Here is a 21853-nt window from a genome sequence, read left to right as displayed (position 1 = left end):
CCCTAAAAGGACTGGGCTATTTGAGATGTACAATGTACATGTACATCTGCTAAGAAGTAGATTCAGCTACCTTCATCAAATGGATTTATTGTAAAATGATGATCTGCACAAAGTCCATAAAATTTACCGTTTGAAAAAGCATCGTCTGAAACAAAGGCCCGCACATGGGAACCTGCTGTGAGCGGGAATCTCCACACCTTCAAATATGATGTTATACAATTGATCTGCTGACATGGCAGTACATGGGAAATACCCAAATGGCGACTGGAGCCCGGTAATGATGCCACACACCATGACTGCAAGGCCATGCGATATGATAGGTTTTTTGGAATGTTGGTTGTCCTTATCTACTTTCTCTTCTTTTCCTTCCTGTCCTCTCCTTCATGCTTTCCTTCCTGTCATCTTTATCTTCCTTTCCTTGCTCTCCCTTTCTGTCTTCTTTTCTTCCTCCCACTTATCCCTTCTCCTCTCTCCTTCCTGTTTTCTCAAGGGTCCCGTCGTTGCTGCATTGTAATTTATGAACTCTGCCTCTTGTTTTCGACTGTGGTGCATCCTCCCTAAATGGCGGGTCATCTCCGACCTCTCTTCCGTCTTGTAAGCCCAATAGGTGCACCTAAGGGTCATGGTGGCCTTGTCCCTTCCTCTGCTCTCCTTCCCTTTTTCTCAATTGTCCAGCTGTCGCAGCGGTATAATTAATGATATTTGCCTCTTATTTTTTTCTGTTGTGCAACCTCCCAAAATGCCGAGTCATGTCCGACCTCCCTTCTGTCTCATACGAGCAATAGGTGCACCTGAGGGTCATGGTGACCTCGTGCTTGTCCCTTCTCCACTCTCCTTCCCTTTTTCTTAAGTGTCCAGTTGCCGCAGCGGTATAATTGATGAACTTTGCCTCTTGTTTTCAACTGTTGTGCATCCTCCCGAAATGCCCGGTCATCTCCGACCACCCTTCCATCTCATACGAGCAATAAATACATCTGAGGGTTATGGTGGCCTTGTACACTTGCATGTGTTGCTGGTACTTGTACCCTTTGATACTCCTTTTACAAATGTGACAGTACAAATAAGGCATCTGCAGTGAAGAAAAGAAAACACAGGTAGTTGTCATAAGTGCAGGTTAATCGTTAGACCTTATGAGCTTAATCTTTATATCTATTTGGCATCACCCTTTTCCTAGCAGGGTTTCTCCTTCCTGGGTTGGACATCAACTAATTTTTCAATTTTGGACCAGTATAGGCTTTCTAGCGTTCAATGTGAATCATTTTTGGCTTTATATACACGTTGCTGATTGCTGTATGCGGTACACAACATCCGACATTTTCTAGTTTGGTCTTCAGATTGCCAAGGCCTGTGAAGCTGACAAGGATGCCTTTTGATGTGTACACCGACCCACTCTTACCCCTAAAAAAACTGGGGGGGGGGCTGATTCAGCCCCCCCCTCCACATTTTTCGCGATAAATCTGCCGCGCGAAATTTTTTGACCGCGTACTTTCAAGTCTCGCGCAACTTTTGAGACCAAAATTGTGACCCCCCAGGTATGCGGTTCCAAAATTACGCAACATTTCGTAAGTGCATGCAGACCCAAAATTACTCAAAAACGTGAATTTGTGTACAAATCCAATGCAAATAGTGTTCTTAGCCAATATTCACAAATGCATCATTATTTTTCCTTTTACTGCTTAAAATCAATTAATTTTATCTTTTTTATGGTCAAAATAAAGTCCCCAACAATTTCCATTGAAACAATAAAAAACAAAAGTCGAAAAACAAAGAAATACATAAGAAATTTAGAAAACAATCAAATACATAAGATTGATGTGATTTTGAAATTTTTTTTAAATCAATTTGATCAGATGACTATCTTAAGTATGTGAAACAAAAATTAGCATTTCAGGGGCATAATTTTATTAATTAGAGCAAACTTATGATTTTACGCATAAATTAGCATAATTAATGAGACTTGAGATTTTTTGCAGAATTTCATGTTATAGTTTTGTAGATCATGCCATGGGTAACGCGTGTGCCAATTTTCGTCGCGATCGCGCGATTGACGGCCGAGATCATTAGGGGGGGGGGGCTGAATCAGCCCCCCCCCCCCGTCTTCTTAGGCGTCGAAATAGCCCAGTCTATTTAGGATTAACCCTATATAGCCTGCAAACAGGGTCTCAAAATGTGCAAGAGATGTGAAAGAAAGAAGTCATGAAATTTTAGCGTATTATTTTTTTGCATTTAGAAATTATCGCAAAAAATGTCGAGGGGGGCCTTTTACCCTGTTTGCGAAAATCGGGGGTACACTTGTGGAGATATAGCACATATTCGTGTCACCGAAAATGGCAATTTCCGTTGACTTTTGTGTGTAAAATGTATGGGTTTTACAAGAAGTGTTGTCAGATGAATGTTTTTTTCTGTTTTTCCTCACATAACTTTCTTTTCGGCTATCACCAACTATTCTAGATTTTAAAAAAAATAGAGATTTCAAAACAAAGAAATACATAATAAATTAAAAACAAAGAAATACATAAGAATTTTAAAACACGGAAGGAAACAAGAATATTATCCAACATCTAATAAATTACTTTGAAACATTTAACTTTCTGGCTGCTAATGAATATTCATTTATCTCTAATTTGCATAATTATTTTCACTTTTTGATGATATAATGTCAAAATATAAAGTAAATATCACCTTTCTTCAGTACACAACTAGAAAAAAAATGTATGCCCAGACGTGGTAATCAATATGTGAAGTTCAGAATTTCGAGAAAAATTAGCATATATGCGCATAATGAATTACTATTGTTGTAATGTAATAATTATACAATTTCAATACAGTTGAGTGAGCTGTCTTTTAGATTACATGACTGGCTACTAACCTGCTTGATTCCATTGCATTTTCTCAAAAAATGGAAAACTACAAAAATATGAAAATTCCTTGAAAAAATTTGAATATTTGCATAATTAATTAGATAAATAAAAAATGATAATAAATATCACAAATTTGACAATGCATTCTTGTAAAATACATAATGAGACACCCACACACCAAATTTATTTGCAATCGGTCGAAAAACGGTCGAGATCTGAGGGAGGGGGGCTATTAGCCCCCCCCCCCCCGGCTATGCAATTTCAAAATAGCCCAGGCTATATAGGGTTAATTTTCATTTTATAAAAAAATGACAAAGACATTTTTCTTGAGGGCTGGCAAGGAACTGGAGCCGACGTCATTACACACTTTCTGGAGTATTTTGAAATTGTAACCGAGGGAGACATCTAATGCATGCGGAGTGTGATTTTGTGGGGCAATTTTACAAAGCCAGAAGTACGAAGTAAATTGTACGCTGCTGGTAGGGTGATTTAAAGCCTCACCAGGATGCCACCGCATCTGTTTGGCTCCTTTTGAGGAAGCAGCTTTTTTCTCTTTGTCAAAAAAGTGTTGCAGATGACCCCTCCGAAAAAATGACAGGAGTTTCTCCCTGACCATTGTTTGGAATGCTTTAAGCTGGCACTTTGTGAGTTCCTGCCCATTCTTTTGAATTAGATTTTATGCTTTTTTTTGGCAATTGAAAACTTCTTTCTATAAATTGTTTTTCTCTTGGTCAGAACTCTGCCTGACCATTGTTTAGAATGCTTTATGCTGGCTCTTTGTGAGTTCCTATCCATCCTGCTGAGTGAGATTTTTCAGTTCCTTTTTAGCAGTTGAAAGCTGTTTCTTTACAATGTTTTTCTCTTGCATGACACGAAACTCAGAATTCTACTGACCATTGTTTGGAATGCTTTATGCTGGCTCTTTGCGAGTTCCTATCCATCCTGCTGAGTGAGATTTTTCAGTTCCTTTTTAGCAGTTGAAAGCCGTCTCTTTACATTTCTTTTCTCTTGTGTTATTAACTGAAATCTCAAATAGTTCCTTTTTTGTCATGTATTTTTGAGGTTTGTGTACTGAATTTCGAGCTACATGTATGTCCTATTTCTTTCCCTTTCTTGTGTGGACAGTAGCTCTATTGCTCCTGTAGATCCCGGTGGGGTCACTCACCCGCAGAGGGGTACACGTATGACCGTTACCACAAATGCACGTAACCCCTATTGCAGTCAATTTCAAGGACATTTTGCGAAATTTACCCCCCTATTTTCACGCAAAACAAGGACAAAATTGCGGTAAAATGGTACCTTGAAACACCCCTAATTATAAGATTGTAAGGACACTTTTGCCCATTTCGCAAACTTACCCCTATTTACCATATTTCAAGGACAGGGCATTTATACCCTTTCCTCACTAGAGGAAATTGGAGCACAGGCGTCAGAGTGCTCAGTCCTTACAGATGACCAAGAGCCATGTCATACTGATACAATAATCCAAAAGAACTTTGTTTTTCTTGAAAAATAAGAAAAGTAGAATTCTTTGTAAAAATAAAATAGAGTTGTCCACATAACGATACAGAGCATGATGAGCGAGCCCTCTGCGGCTGGTGACTCGGCGACGGATTTTACTTCCCGTGATCGTTCTCCCCTTTTTCCTGACCCCTATTTCCATCAGATCGAGGACGGTGAGCACCCCTATTTTCACTACTTCGAGGAGTGTTCTGTCCGCGGACGTTACGTGAAATTGACCCCTTTTCCCGCGATTTTGGTAACGGTCATGCGGTCCCCAAGTCATATTGAGTGACCCCACCGGGCTGTAGATATGACACACAGGAAATGTTCCTGGTTCATTCATTAAAACTGGACAGTCATGGTGTCGAATAGTTCTTGCCAAGTCATTTGCTGAAGGATGGAAATAAATGGGCCTGGTAGAAATCTCTTTTTCGAGTAGGTCTGCATAGTCCTGATTCCCAGTACATACATGTAGGGTGTTGAATGTATCCAGGAAAGGCGAGAATGTGATGGCAATGAAGAGGGATAAATACAGCCATAAAGAGATCATTGTTCAACACATCTTTGCCGTAAACTTTCACTCGCCATTTACCATCCGCCGTTATTGTTGCTATCTTTCGCGAGTGACACTCACTGTCCAGTTCCGCAAGTTGCTCTCTGGTGCCTCTTCGTTCCATGCTCATCTCGTGCAACTACCATATCCTATTATTTTTCTTGTAGAAAAGGTATGCTGGGCTGGTCAGAATGGCTGGATATGGCCGTAAGAGACCATTGTTTGACACATCTTTACCGTAAACTTTCACTTGCCATTTACCATCAGCCATTATTGTCGAATGCACAAGTCACCCTCATGACTTTCCAGTTCCATAATTGGCAATCTGTCGCTTCTTTTTTCCATGCACATTTCAATGCAACTAGCATATCCTTAAAACTTTTTCTAGAAAAGGTTTGCTGGGCTGGTCAAGATAGATAGATAAAGTCATAAGAGACCATTGTTGACACATCTTTACCATGAACTTTAACTTGCCATTTACCATCCGCCATTATTGTCGCTATTTTACACAAGTCACCCTCATGTGTTGATCATCTGTAAATGGATGTCCATGCCGAAAGTGCTTGCTGCACACCCTTGTTGATGAAGTGACCATAAAATGGTCTCGGTTGATGAGCCTGGTCCTGCAGGCATTGTTCCTTGGATCGGTACATCTGTGAAACTTAAAGGTCAAGTCCACCTCAGAAAAATGTTGATTTGAATCAATGGAGAAAAATCAGACAAGCACAATGCTGAAAATTTCATCAAAATTGGATGTAAAATAAGAAAGTTATGACATTTCAAAGTTATGCTTATTTTTAACAAAATAGTTACATGTATATGAACGAGCCAGTTACATCCAAATGACAGCGTCGATGATGTCACTCACTATTTCTTTTGTTTTTATTGTTTGAATTATACAATATTTCAAATTTTACGAATTTGACTATTAGGACCTCCTTGCCTGAAGCACAAAAGGTTAAAATAATGGAATTCCACGTGTTCAGGGAGGAATGAAACTTCATTTCACAGGACAATGACGAGAACGTGAAAATATTGGATAATTCAAACAATAAAGAACAAAAGAAATAGTAAGTGACATCATCGACTCTCTCATTTTGATGTAACTGGCTCGTTCATATTTTGTTAAAAATAAGCATAGCTTTGAAATGTCATAACTTTCTTATTTTACATCCAATTTTGATGAAATTTTCAGCATTGTGCTTGTCTAATTTTTCTCGTTTGATTCAGATCAACATTTTTCTGAGGTGGACTTGTCCTTTAATGGCTGTCCACATGGTCCTCTATTAGGTATCTGTAGAATTAGCAGGAGTGAGAGGAAAGACTGTCTTGTTTGAGAGTCAATGAGAATAAAGCATACTTTAATAATACACATGCAGGAACATAATGGCCTGAATTCACAAAGGTTTTTTTGAAAACCCAAGATTGAGTCCATGGTTTATGCAGATTTTCTGTATAAATTACGCTTAATTTAGCATGTATCAGGCGTGTGTAAAAAACATGTCCAATGCTGATGCGCGCTTTTATCACAGTGCGCCAAATTGATGCCTATTGCCGTGGTTATCCACGCTATTTTATTCATGATTCCACTGTTTTTATTCACGAGTCCACTCTTCAAAGAGTGGACTCATGAATAAAATAGCGTATCTAACCATGGTAACAGGTGTCAATTTGGCGTACTGTCACAACAGCTTTCAGGAAACACCTGCATTGCTACAAATGTACAAGAAAATTCACATTATTCTCCTCAGAATAACCAGTATCAAAAGCATGCATCCAAGACACATAAGATACTGCACATTTTTCGAATGGAACCACATTCAGACACACAAACACAGAAAGGCAAGTTCAACCATAAAATCACAAAAAAACTTTGGTTCATATATTCTGAAATTGATATATGAACCATTCTGAAAGTGATTTTTTGCCAGACCTTCTAATCGTGTCACTTTTCAAATCTGTATCCAGAAATTATGTTAAATGTACCAGTAGAATCTGCATAGATCAGTAAATTATGAGGTGTATAATATATCCCTGCCCTGGAATGGGGTAAATTGTTTTTTGTAATTTCCATCAAGCCCTTCATATAAAACAGACAAAATCAAAATCCACTGCAAAATAGAGAAGTAGCATTTTGGGGGTTGTTTTTAAAATAAATTTGCATGAATTTGTATATAATGAATTTCAGAATTCTGTGTAGAAAGTTTGGAAGCCACCACCAAATATTTTTTGAAAATTTAATCTTGAGGCCAGTGCACACTACGCAACGCGATGTGATTTTTAAGGAAATTGTAATAACATTTGATATGAGCATTCCAACCTATAAAATTTGAACTATCAACGTTCCAAATAGTGGTATGAATACTGAAATCGAATTTCCAGTGTAATTTGAGCCTCCCAGTGGGAATACAAGAAATTTCAATTCCAAATTGCAATGACGTCATCATCGGCTGAGACCTGAAGCCGATTTGGAATTTACTCCAACCACAAGTCTTGCAGCAAAACAGAATTGTTATTTTAGTGTTCCTAGCATTATGTTGATCGTCGAATAAAGTAATTCAACTTCTTGGAACTTTCAAATTTAATGCAAATTAAGATTTGTGAAAAAATCATGTCGCAGCGCGTCGCATAGTGTGCGCTGGGTTTTAGACTTCAAGAATTTTGAATTCTGTGAAATAAATTAAAACATGCATGTACATACCGTTGAAAGAACTCAAGGGTTGATGAGCCTGTCTCTGTGCACAGGATATTGAAGCAGTAGAAACTGGCCAACAGCATGATGACAGCAATGTCAAAGGATGTGACGTTAGTTGCTACCACCTGACGATCGATGACAACATAGTAGCTTGTGCTGCTCATAAGGTTATCTCCTTTAATAAAGAAAATATGATAGAGAATTAAAGGAAACACCAAGTGAATATTAGAGACAAATTGGCAGTTATATAGGAGTGGATCATCTACATTCATAAAATGCTGACCAATCCATTGTTTTAGAACTTAGATGTTTGTTACATTATTGTGGCATATTCCCCGGGTTACTGAAGTCCCATAGACTTTATTATACAATTCCTACATTTAATTAAATATGTCATCTTTATTTTCAGATGATGTTGTACATGGCTCTTCTTCACTGACATTTTTCTTGTGGGTCTCATACTTTAGACAGGTTTTGTATTCTCGATGTCCCAGTTTTTGCAAAGCTAATGTTCATTTCCTTCACAACTTTTCGGTAAACTTCCCTTCCACAAATACCTGGGTTCCTGGTGTTGAAATCCTGGTGCATAACCGTTGTAGACAACTTGGATGGGAGATAATTTTGAGGTGCATGCTCACAACGATAATTGATGGTATCATTTTGAATTTGTCCAAACTTAAAAAATAAACATATCAGCAACTTATTTACCGCCCAGCTATTTGCTTGAAATAATGCTATATGTATTCTGTGACCCCTAGAATATTCCATAAAGAATACATGTAAAGACTCAGTGGATTGTTAGATCAAATGAAAGCCACCCTGCCCCCCCCCCCATCCAGAAAAAGAAGAAAAATCTTCCCAAAATATTTATATTGTTATTCACTTTATGGATGATGTTAACACAAGGCAGCAAACTCAGCTAGTTTGGCTCACCCTTAAGGATTCTATGCTACTGTAACAGTTTATGTACATTGGTAGTATTAAACTGTTGCAATCCCCGGTGGGTGTTTCATAAAGCTGTTCGTAAGTTAAGAGCGACTTTAAGAACGACTGGTGATCCCTTCATGCGGTAAGTGGTGTATTGTATTGGTGATGGTTTAGTGCGTAAGAAAGGTTCACCAGTCGTTCTTAAAGTCGCTCTTATCTTACGAACAGCTTTATGAAACGGCCCCCTGGACACTAAGCTTCATGGTGAGGGCTCTCCATCTTCCCGATTTGTTGAATCCTATAAATAAATCATTGATTACATCTGCCATATACAACTTGTTTACCACCAAGTTCTTTTCTTCAAATATTAATAAAATATCTGTCTTGTCACCCCTAGCAGTTATATACATGAAGAATTAGTCTTGGTATGTTGTTAAATCAACCCCCCGCAACAGAAAGTCATTTCATGCAACACTTCCCTCTAAAGACAGCTTTTTCTTTATTCAGTATTACAGAAGTGATTTAGTTATGAATATCTAAATGTACAATACTCTGTATGCTCATTTGTATGTTTGCAATTCAATTGCATTAAATTAAATTTTGTAAGAAAAGAAAGAGTTTCAATGTACTTTCATAATGTCTCTATGTGTCTTGTAATGTATACAGATATTAAACTGTGTGGTATGATTAAGAGGGACAATGGCATTGTGTTTTGTTCTAAAGCTTTTCGGCCTTGAGATCACTGTCTCTCATTATACTTCTGTGTTTAAGGGGAAGTTCAACCTGACTGAAAGTTTTTTTTTCAAGAAATGGCAGAAAAAACATATTGGTAAAGGCTAGAGAGATCCATCAAATATTTTTAAAGTTATTAAAATTTCAACTTTTTGATTTATGACATATGTTAGCAGCTTTGTATCATTAATAAAAACAATGAAATGTTAATTTCTCACAATTTTTTTTTGTACCCTTAGTATATAAAAAAATCATTTGACACCCGCTCCTGAAAAAAATAGCCTTCATGAACCATTAAAAAAATTAAATTCATGCATTATATAGTACATAACTTACGAGGCAGCTGCTTGTACATGATGTCACAAATCCCCAAACTTACAATTCTGACAACTTTCTTAATCTTCTAATGGATTTTCCTAAAATCTCTGCCAATTGTTTTGATTTTTCTGGGTGAACTTCCCCTTTAAAGGTCAAGTCCGCCCCTGAAAAATGTTGATTGGAATAAATAGAGAAAAATGAAACTAGCATAACGCTGAAAATTTCATCAAAATCGAGTGTGAAATAAGAAAGTTTTGGCATTTTAAAGTTTCGCTTATTTTCACAAAACAGTGATATGCACAATTCAGTGTCATGCGAATGAGTCAGTTGATGATGTCCATCATTCACTATTTCTTTTGTTTTTTATTGTTTGAATTGTACAATATTTTATTTTTTACAGATTTGACAACAAGGACCAAGTTGACTAAACTATATAGTATTAAACAATGCTAATTCCACATGTTCAACCAGCAATTAATCATTGTTTCACACGACAATGAGAAGAAAATTAGAATATTTCATATAATGAAATACAAAATAAATAGTGAGTGGATGATGTCATCAGTCTCCTCATTTGCATACTGACCAGGATGTGCTTATAACTGTTTTGTGAAATTAAGCAAAAATTTAAAATATAATTTTCTTACTTTAAATCCGATTTTATATAGGCTTAATAGTTCTTGAAGAAAACAATAATGGCTGAACACTGAAGTAAACAGGAGTACCCATTACTGTTGCATGTGCATGATTTGGAAGTGACCTAAAAGATTTTTTAAATGCTGTATTGGGTATCATTTTAGAATGGGGATGTAATAGGTGGCAGAAGAGAGAGAGAGAATTGCCCTGATAAACAATTGAAATCACCTTTGATTTCAGGGGAGTTGCATGGGAGAGAGAAGTTGAATGAATCTGAACAAAGAATGCTGAATGGAAGCTAGGTAGGGTGGGGGGGGGGGGTGGCAAGCTCTAAACCTAATGGGTGCTTTGACTGAAATGGTCTAAAAATGTAAAATAGGTATTTGCTGCTTGGTAGGCCTATATTGAAAGAAGAAGGGCCTCGATTAAAACCAGTCGATCTTTCCACAGCTAGCAATCTATCCTTGTTTTTTTTCGTCTTGTCCATAATATACATTTCTTATTTTCTTTAATCATGCCTCCACTCCGGCCTCTGTAGTTGATTCACTAGAATTAACACAGGGGCGCAGGCAGCAGCACATTATCCTTGACCTAATTGCGCCCCCCCCCCCCCCTATATAGCCCCAGGATGGGATATCTGACAAATCCAAATATCATTATCAATAAGGGAACAGGTAAATGCTTACGCCAAATCTTTTTACCGATGCACTTACAGCCCCCCCCCCCTCACGGCACAGCCTATACTTTGTGCTCATTATTTTTGTATAATTTTTAGTTGATAATTCCCATTTCCCTCTAGCGTTCCATACACAAACAACTGACGTTCTCACACGTGTGTGAATTTTATTTTTTGTAAACTTAACACTTGCGTGTAGATCTCCTCAAAGTACTGTTAAGTTAAAAAGATGTCATCTTTCAAGAAAGCACAAAAGGCAGCTCAGAAAAGCCATCGAGAAAGATCTCAGGTGAGTGGAGACTAGAGAATTTCGATAATTATTAAAGAAGTCTTCGATGCGATTGACGCGACGCTTACTACTACGGTCCCATCAATATATATTTGTGTTTGTTGTGAGTGATTGGAAGGTCGTGAGAAATAATATTCGTGGTTGTTTGTCACGATTTTGTATCCCTGTGATAATTTTGTTTTAACAGTTATATAATATGTAAACTGTAGATTCTTACCCTACGCCTTTTTCATCATAACCTCTCCCGCTTGTTTTCCTTGTACATGTACATGTTTTTTGTCATGAAAATGATCCAATCAACATCGAACATGATCAAGTTCTCCTCAGTACAAATCCTGACTTAGACCAAAAGCTTCGGTCTCTGTTTTGTTGGTTGTTCAGCTGAACTTCGTTGGCTTCGCTCACCAAATACAGAGACCGAAGTTCTAGCGCGATCTGTACAGGGGACTCAATGGCCATATGTTTATGTACTTAAGATCGGATAAAACGGGGAAGTGAATTTGCGCGACAGCCGAGGTAAGTCACTGTTTTTGTTCCTTTTAACTTCATTTTTCTCCGTTTTTTGGCAATTGATGCCAAGAGGGAATATAAATTTGCACTCTGGTCACTATAATTTTCGAAATTTTTATTCATTAAAGACAAAAATTGAAAAGCCCCGACGGGGGGATTTTGCATTGCAAGTCCCCTAATGGTGGGTGCACGATAGCGAGCCGTCTGTGTACGAGGAGAAATAAAAAAAAATGTTTAAAAACTCCTCGAAACAGACGGCTGCCAGCTGTCTAATACTAACTATGCTGCTCTCCATCCTTCCCTGCATTCCCTTTTCATATTCTTTTTCTGTTCTTTACCCTAGCCTTCCAGTCGTGCCAAGTTTGGACTTTTAGAAAAGAAGAAAGATTATCAACTACGTGCAAGGTAAGCTAGCTTATTTTTCTTCAGTTCATATTCAAAAATACATTCTGATTTCTGGCAACGCTTTTCTCTTTTATAGGTTTGCCAAGAAAAAGAATTATTTCACTGCCTATAGAGGTCTAGTTATACTGTTAACTAAAGGTAGTAATGCCTCTCTGTCTCTGTGAATTATGATAAATTATTATTATTGCATACGCGACTCAACTTTTTTCTTATAAATGGCTAGGAGAATTGAATTATGAAAGAAGAAAACCCAAATTTAATATCAAAATATTATTTATTGGTAATTATTTAAAAAAATCACATTCACAATTTTCAGCAGTCTTGGGAAATCAGTGTGAATGAGATAATGCATTAAGTTGATATGTTAAAAACAAAGGAATATCTTATCTCTCGGTCATTTTATGTCCATGTTCTATTGCATTTTTCCCCAGGGATTATCACAAGAAACAAGCTGCACTCAAGCGGCTTCGTCAGAAAGCACGAGATAGGAACCCAGATGAATTCTACTACAAGATGATCAGCACAAGGATGATTGTAATTAATCTCATTGCCTCTCAAATTTGTAAAATTAATTTTTGCTGCTGAGGAAAATATGACAGAGGGAAATATGATTAAAATGGGATAACTATGTTCAGGCTGAATAATTTTGTGTACATGCAAATCCAAATGTACTATTTCTGTCTGCATTGCTCTCAAATTACAATTGAGTCGGTATCTTTTGGGGATTACAAAATCATAAAGAAGAAGTTCACACTGCATTTACGAGTGGTTTTAATAAAACAAATTGAATAATTAGAAGTACATTAATAAGGTTAGAGAGAAAAAAAAACACCTTGAATACATGTAGAATAACAGAATGAGGAGTTTTTTAAGTTTTGCTTTAGTGAGGTCATATATAGGTTAAAGAAATTGCCATTTTTCATGGTTCATGATGATCAAGAACTGTTTTATGATAAAATTTTCCATTTAATCATTGATTTTTTTAGAATCCTTTATAAAATTATTGTACTACTGTACTATTTTGGGAGGGGGAGAGGGTATTGGGGGCCTGTTAGACAATATTTTGTGATTATTTTTCACAACTGCAATCGAAAAGCCTAGAATTTTGTTTCTGATGTTTTCTGATAGGATGGAGTTCATACCAGTGTGAAGAAAGACGAACCGACCACTGAAGAACAATTGAAGATGATGGAAACGCAAGATCTGAGATACGTCAACCACAAGATGACGGTTGAATCAAAAGTAAGTCTATTGGCAATCTGCAATTTATTACTATATGTGCAATGTACTTCTCATTCAGTATTCAAGATTTCTGTCATGAATGCCAATTTTTCCCTTGGGGGTCGGATTCCTTTCATAAAAATTATGTTAGATTTTCGTCAGCCTTTTATCTCATACTATTGTGAATATGATATGGTTCTAATCAGACTTCTATTTGTATTTGTTTACAAATAAACTTGTTCTCTTTAATAGCACCATTTTCAATGAATTTTCCTTCTCAAAGCAATGCAGTGTAATACAAATCTTCAAATTGTGTTGTTCATAAAAAAAACCCAGTTCTTATCAATTCATTCCATGTAGTAACTATTTTTCTTTTTCTTTAAAGTTTAATTTTTTTCTAATTCTGTTATTTTTGTTTACCTTTTAGAAAATTGAGAAGCTGAAATCCAGTCTTCATATGCTTGAAGATAGAGAGGAGAAACCAAAGAACAAGCACACATTTTTTGTTGACACTGTCAAAGAAGGTACATCCATATATGTATATATATATTTTTTTTCAAATTTTTTGTTCAATACCAACTAGTTTCTTTGCTGACAGAGTGACAGGCATATGCAGTATTACACATAATGTATTTTCCACCTTTCACAATATTTGCCTGATTGTGTCATCTTCTGCATTTTGTTGAAAAAATATGCTGCTATGCAAAGCCTATGATTTTGTCATCCGAAAAAGCAGAAACTGCAAACAGGAGGAGAAGGAGAAATGAAGGAGGAGGATGAGAGGGAGAAGGATGAGAGCTACAAGGAAGAGATGAATGCTAAGAAGAGGATGAGATGAAAAATAGAGGAAGATTAAAAGAGAAAGAAGTAGACTTAGTAGTACTAGTTGCAGTGGTGTAATAATATAATTCAAAATCACTTCTACGATTGTTTACCACAATTTTGTGATGTTCACTACTTCAATCTTCTAGTTTGTGTGTGCTTTTGTCCTCCTTAGCAAAAGAATTTGATCCAGCTAAGCATCTGAACACCCATCCTGCCTTGCTCCATCGAGCTCACAATCGTCCTACACTGTCCATGTTATCTGATCCATCGCTGCTGAAGGCTTTAGCAGGAAGTTCAGGGGAAGGGGCATCTTCAGGCTTAGCGGTGAGTCGATTCTATATAATTTCAAATTCATATTAAAGTAGGTGTAGGAGCAGTATTGTTGATACAAAGTCCTAAAATCAATAAGATTTATTTTCATATCAACAATGGGTGCATTTACTGTCAACTTGACTGTTTACCAGATAGTGCATGATCTTTGGTATTATTGTATCTTGTGTAAATCATATTTTTCCTTTGTAGTAGAATGCCACTTAGGCAGAGTTACATGGATATATTACAATCTCCTTTCTGGGTTAGAATAAGATTTCAAAACACATTTCAGGTTACAAGCTTTTGCAGATACATGCTGCATGCAAATTGTCGAATAGGTATGCTTTTTTTTTTAAATGTAAAGTAAATAGGCACCTGGTAGGAAGGAATTCCTTGAATGCACCTGATCAGGGTTTGCTTTGCTAAAGCTGGGGTATTGTTATGCAGCAATTAGAAATGTTACATTCAACAGTATATAAATCTTACATATTATTATCTTTTTGTTCCAGGATGTCGGTAAAGAAAAGAAGAAGAGATACCATGAGCTCAGCCAGCGAATTGAAAGGGAGAAACAACTCAACATCATTGCAGAGAAGATGGAAGCAAAGAAACATTCTAAGGTGATTTATTGCTGGCATTTCATTACTTGTGCATGTTCTTAAATGTCAAACTATCAATTAAAAAAAAAACATAAAGGCTGGAAACTTAAGTGTTAAAAACATATAGGCTGGAATTGTGGTTCATTGGATTTAGTCTCCTTACTTTGAAAAAAAGGGCCATGGTTTTGAATCCCAGCCATTTGCGTAATTTCCTTTGGCAAATAATTGAACAACATGGCACTTCACTCAACCCATGTTAGGAAAAGTTGGTACTAGGCAGGAATTTATTCCTTGAAATGCTTCATAAAATACTGCTGGGCAAAAGTTTGGGTACTGTTATCCAATTTGTTTGGAAGTGAGTAGGAATGTTGTGAATGTACTATATACAAGAACTGCAATTACCGTAAATATATTTTTGTTATTATTTTTAGAATTTGTTTCTCTGTCCATCTTTTTTCCCTCTCCTATTTATTTGATTCTCTCTCTCTCTTCTAAATTTTCCTCCTTACTCTATCCCTCTTCTTGATTTTCTCTCTGAACTATTTGCTTTACATGTCTTTGCTTCCATCCCATTCTCTTTTCCTCTCTATTTTAATACTGCAGGATAAATCTCGTAAGAAGCTTGTAAAGGAGGAGACACCCGAGTCGGCACCAGTCTACAAGTTCCACATGAAACGGAAGAGATGACACCCAGCATTATACTGTATGCTTGTCAATTATTTCAAGAGGAAATTTCATGTCAAAAGGACATTGCTGTACAGTGATGTCAAACTGGCATCATAATGTAAAGAAAAATAGTCATTTCGAACAGTGAAAGTTCTGAAGTAATAAATTAGGGCTCTTTTACAACTAACATTGACTCTTTAGACATGGGAGGGGGTTGTAAAACAATAATTGTGCCCATGAAGTGAGCATGTATAACATATCTGCAAAAATCTGCAACATATGAGGCTTTTGCAGCCTGTAATTCTAGGTGGAGGCGACAGATTTTGGCATTACTTATGAGTCTGATTGTGTTGCATGAAATGTAAGTGATTAGTCTGATGCAAAAGAATACAAAAAATGGCTGCTTGGGAGCCACCACTTCTACACTCTTGTCTTGCTTTCGTTGTTTTCCTCTAATCAACAAAGGTCTGAGACACGGAATCCTGGTCTATGAAAAGAAAACGGGACTAAAGGAAGACATGAGTGTATACATACAGTGGCTGCATCAAACAAATCTCTGCAGCTTCTGCCTGGACTTTAGGGCAGTTGTAGTTTACGAGTTGTTATATTACTGCAATATAAAGAGTAATATGGTGGTATTTTGTCTAAAGTCCTATCAGCAAAATAAGAGCAAAAAAGTGATAAAAGAAAGACAAAGCAAAATATTGTTCAATAATTATTCCCCCTCACTCATACTTGCTATTGAAAGAATTGTGTCCATGAAGAAGCAGCAAAAAAATATTTTTTCCTGGATAGTTGCCTTTTTTTTGCATTTATGAATGGGGGTACATGTATAACTAGTATAAGACCACATTTATGAAAGAGCAATTGGGGTAATAAGATAAAATAACACAAGACAAACCAGGTGCATATGATTTCCAATGTAGTAATAATTGATATACAAGAGGCAATGATTTAAGACGTAATTTATGTTACTAGTATTATATAATGTATTACTTGAATGTAATACAATAGTAAAATAAATGCTTTAATAAAAAAGTGACTCTCAGAAGATCTAGTTTGTCAGTACAAAGGTAGTATGTTTGAAATTGTGGAGAGTAGAATTGATTACGTTCATTTTATTTTCACCAATCCCCCATACCTCTGTCCCCACCGACATCCTCTCGTAATTCCATTTTCTCCCTCATCCTTCTTCAATTAAAGACGTTTACATCTCCATTTCCCTTGTTTCCTACCTTCATTCAATTTTATTCTTTCAACTCCCTTCATTTCATATTTTCTCCTTTTCTTTCTTTCTTTCTTTCTGTCATGTACATATTTTCTCTTATAATCACTTGGTCTCAAAAAAGCAGTTGGGCTATTCTCAGTTCTAATACGACATGGGCTAACTCTTTTGGTTTTCTTTCATCTTGGCCTAATTGCCTTTTTGTCTACGCTACACTTGGTTTTTTACCCACTTTAGTCAAATTTGCATTTGGGCTAATGCCAAGTTGGCCTAATTTCCATGATTTTTTTAAAATGAAAGTATTGTTCATAAACAGTTCATCTAACTTTATTGACTATTAAAAGTGGTGTTAGATATACCAAGTGGATATTAGGCGGAATGGGTGTAGCCAATCTGGGTTTACTTGCAATTAGACTAAATTGTCAGTAGACAATACACAGAGTCGTTGACGTCGCACGTCTATCCAGGCACCTGTTTCGATTTAAAATCCGCCTTAATCTGCTTTTTTATCCTAATTTTGAGCTTTAAACTGCTGTTTTCTTTATTCGAGGAGATCTATATACTTGGATTTAGAGATATATGTAGGAGTTTTGTCTCACCGGGCAAAAGGAATGAGGTAAGGCATTTTTTCTTGAAGGCTATACATATACTACTAACACAACGCACTCTCCTTTATTTTGTATTTCCCGCCTTATTGGTTCCCACCAATAATGGCCCAAGCTTCGGTATCAGCGCCGGAGATCATCGAAGACCACGGACCCGATTTGGATGATGACGATTTTATGACTGTCTCTTACTCTCGTCCCAAAAAACGACCTGGGAAAAGGCCGAGACTTGCCAGTAATCTGGGAGCAGATAATATGAAAAATACGGATAAATCGTCATCATACGAATCGGACCGCGGTAACTCATCGCCATACCAGAATAGAAATTTCGATCTGATTATTACCACTATTGAAAAACATAAGAGCTTCAAGGATGTAAGTCCAGCCATTTTAGCTAATGCAATCAAGGCAGTTGCCATTAATCCTGTAGAACGTATTTTACCAATACAACAGGGTAAGGCGATTCTTGTTAAATGCAAGAACATCAAACAATTGAGGGCTATTCTACAATTAAATAACATAGGGAATCTCCATGTAAAAGTAGAACAGAAAACAACTGGCCTAAAAGGAGTTATTTCTAATGTACCACTTGAAATGACGGAAAAAGAGATTGTAGATGAGCTCAAATTGCAGGGTGTAACATCGGCTAAAAGAATGAGTAAGACTGTTAAAAATGATAACCCAGACAATGGAAATAATTCACGTGTAACCATACCCCTCCGTTCGATTCTACTGACTTTCAATAGAGCATCCCTACCAGATAAAATTACGATGTACTTTCAAATCTTTATGGTAAAACAGTACATTCCTCGGGTAACGAGGTGCTTTAAATGCCAGCGTTACGGACATGGAATTTCACAATGCCGGTCAAAGGTTAGATGTGTCCGTTGCGGAGAAAATCACACCTTTGAAGAATGTAAACGAAAAGAAGACCGAACGTGTGTAAATTGCGGAGGCAAACACTCAGCAGCGTATAACGGATGTATTGCTGCCAAAAATGCTAAGAAAATTCAACAACTGAAAATTCAAAACAACTTAACCTACGCCCAAGCTACAAAATATTTTGTAGAGAATGATCAAGCGAAAGAGAACAATGTTAATAGACCCATCCCTGTAATAGACAACTATCCCTCAATCCCCCCTACCAATACCGCAACTCCTATGACTAAAACGAAAACCCCTCAAAATGAAATAAGAAACCCCGATCAAAACCGTCCATGTGATCCCCTTCCTAGTATCCAAACCCAGAGCAACCAGTCATCACAGCTACCAGGTTCTTCTCGGGAAATACCGAGAGAAGAACGAAATAATGACGAATCGAGAACCGAAAATAACTTTGTAAATGCAAATAATGAACAGATTATAGAGCTCATCTCTCATCTCATTTTCCTTTTTACGGACAGATACTCTAAAAAAGACGTAATAAACATTGTTGAAGCTACTGCCCAAAGGCTTTTAAACATCAAAGCAAATACAAACAATGAACATGATGAAGGGCAGTAAACTTATGACAATACTATCAGCACTCACCATTTTACAATGGAATGCGCAGGGCATGTGTTCTCATGGTAAAGAATTAGTAAAATTTATTTCTTCAAAAAATAGCAAAGTTTACCATATAATTTGTGTACAGGAGACGTGGTTTACGGATGATAATATTTTTTACATTCCTGAATACACATGTTTCCCCAGGAATAGAATCAACAAGGGTGGACAAAGTCGGGGTGGATGTGCAATTTATGTGCACCGTTCTATAAACTTTTATTACCCTCGATATGATGACGAGCTTGAACTTCAATCGGTGGATATACATATCTTGCAATCTAGAGTATCTGTAGTAAATTATTATAATCCATGTAAAAAAATAGATGTCCATATTATCAATAAATTAACTGAATTCGTAAAAACGAATAACATGAATAATATCATTTACGTAGGGGATTTCAACGCTCATAACACTTTATGGGGTAGTGAGAAAAACGACGCTAACGGTCGGGCTGTTGAACATTTCATTGCTTCAAATAATTTTGTCATACTTAATAATGCAACAGGTACTAGACTGGACCCAGTGACTGGAAAGATGTCGTGTTTAGATTTAAGTATTACATCCCCAGATATATCAAATAAATGTTCATGGGAAGTACTCGACACCTCACTCGGGAGTGATCACTTTCCAATAGCTATAAAGATGCTCATGGAAAAGACTACGATATGTCCTGAAGTTGACAACCACACTTCAGAAAATTTCTGGTCCTTCAAAAACATGGACTGGGTAAAATTCTCCAAAAGATGTGAAGAAATTTTCAAGGACATGACTTGGTCTAATTTACAAGAGGACTATGCTCTCTTCAAACAATGTGTTTTAAATGTTATCAATGAAACAATACCTAAAAGAGGCAAGAAACATCACAAGCCTATCCCCTGGTGGACAAAGGAATGTTCAAAAGCAATTAAGGATAGAAATAGAGCTAATAACAAATTAAAAAGACACATCTCAATAGAAAACCTGAATACATTCAAAAAGAAAAAAGCCCAAGCCCAAAAGACGCTCCGTCAAGCAGAACGTACTTACTGGCACAACTTTTGCATCAAATTAAATCGCTTCGTGCCAGAATCGGTAGTATGGTCAATTATAAAACAGATGAATGGAATTCAGATTAAAAGAGGAAATAAAATACCGATTATAATAGAAAAAGAAAAAGAATTTATTACAGACCAAGAAAAGGCGGAAGCCTTTGGTGATTTTTTCCAATCAATAAGTAAAAATAAAACCAGTCTTAGTTTGAATCTAAACATAACTCAAATACATGGAAATATTCTCGATGAGCCATACAAATTCTTCGAATTGGAAAAGGCTCTAAACTCCTGCAAAAATTCTGCTCCAGGAGAGGATAAAATCCCCTACGAAGTATATAAAAAACTTCCATTTTCAACAAAAGAAACCATGCTAAAAATAATAAACTCTATGTGGGACACTGGAAAGATACCCACTGAACTGAAACACTCTATTCTCATTCCTATCCCGAAACAAAACAAAGACTTAAGTTTTCTGTCTTCATACAGACCCATTGCACTTACTTCGTGTTTCATAAAAATATTTGAGCGTATGATTAAAGACAGACTTGACTGGTTCATAGAAAAATCAGATATATTGCCTATGCATATGGGTGGCTTCCGTAAAGGAAGAAGTACAACAGATAATATCATTAATCTAGAGAATGATATTCAAAAGAGCATCAATAATGGTGAATACACCCTTGCCTTCTTAGATATTGAGAAAGCCTATGATAGGCTCAACATAGATGGACTTGTTTACAAACTATTAAAAAACAATATCAATGGAAAAATCATAATTTTTCTTCAAAACTATTTGAAAAATAGAACCTTCCAAGTGGCTGTGGGAAAAACAAAATCTGAAATATACACTCTGCACAACGGTCTACCGCAAGGGAGTGTCCTAATTAGTCCCATTTTATTCAACATCATGCTAAGTGATATTCCATCTGAAGAATCAATTTCAATTTCCACTTATGCGGACGATTGTGCAATATGGATATTAGGTAATAACCTTGACCAGATCACAGGAAAATTACAGAAATATATAAATAGACTAAGTGATTGGTTCACAAAATGGGGATTCCATCTATCTCAAAATAAATCAAACCCAGTACTCTTCACAAAAAAACATAAAATACAATACCCAAAATTAGAACTGAATGGCAAGGACCTTACTTTCCAAGGTTCTGAACGAGTTCTGGGAGTGATTTTTGATCAGAAGCTTACGTGGCAACAGCATATTACTGATATAATAATTAGATGCAAAAGAAAATTGAATATCATCCGCAATCTGACAGGAACCACATGGGGAAGCTCAACAAAATCTCTTTTAATGGTCTATAGAGCGTATACACGATCTCTAATTGATTATGGCTGTGAAGCCTATGACAGCGCGGCACCTTCTATTAAAAAACAACTAGATTCCATTCAATATCAAGCCCTAAGAATATGTGCAGGTGCATTACCACTCACTTCTTTGGAAGCTCTCCAGGTGGAACTAGGAGAACTTCCACTCGACTTACGAAGACAAATGTTATCTGATAACTTTCGTCAGAAGATTGAAACGCATAAAAACCACCCTGTATTAAAAAGCATCGAACCATCTTGGCAGTTGGAACTTTCTAAACTACAAAAAATAAATAAACCATTTGGCTGTAGAACGGAAAACCAGGGCCCCCATATTGAAAAAAATATTAGTAATTTTCCACCGTGGTTCTTCATACCCCCTGTAGTATCCA

At 36.6% G+C, this 21853-nt stretch overlaps 1 protein-coding gene across 1 annotated transcript; it reads left to right on the top strand.

The window, feature by feature from the left end:
* The first annotated feature begins 11024 nt into the window (after positions 1 to 11024).
* LOC121412781 (probable U3 small nucleolar RNA-associated protein 11) lies at positions 11025 to 15947 on the top strand. Its single transcript, XM_041605548.1, has 8 exons — positions 11025 to 11190; positions 12044 to 12105; positions 12537 to 12639; positions 13234 to 13347; positions 13754 to 13850; positions 14324 to 14475; positions 14973 to 15083; positions 15666 to 15947. Exons 1-8 carry the CDS (start codon positions 11131 to 11133, stop codon positions 15747 to 15749), a joined length of 783 nt encoding a protein of 260 aa, XP_041461482.1. The 5' UTR covers positions 11025 to 11130; the 3' UTR covers positions 15750 to 15947.
* Positions 15948 to 21853: the final 5906 nt, after the last annotated feature.

This window comes from Lytechinus variegatus, chromosome 4 (genome assembly GCF_018143015.1).
Source record: "Lytechinus variegatus isolate NC3 chromosome 4, Lvar_3.0, whole genome shotgun sequence".
In the NCBI taxonomy this organism is placed as follows: domain Eukaryota; kingdom Metazoa; phylum Echinodermata; class Echinoidea; order Temnopleuroida; family Toxopneustidae; genus Lytechinus; species Lytechinus variegatus.
The sequence above is the reverse complement of the archived record's forward strand: the minus strand, read 5'-3'. Positions and strand labels throughout refer to the sequence as shown.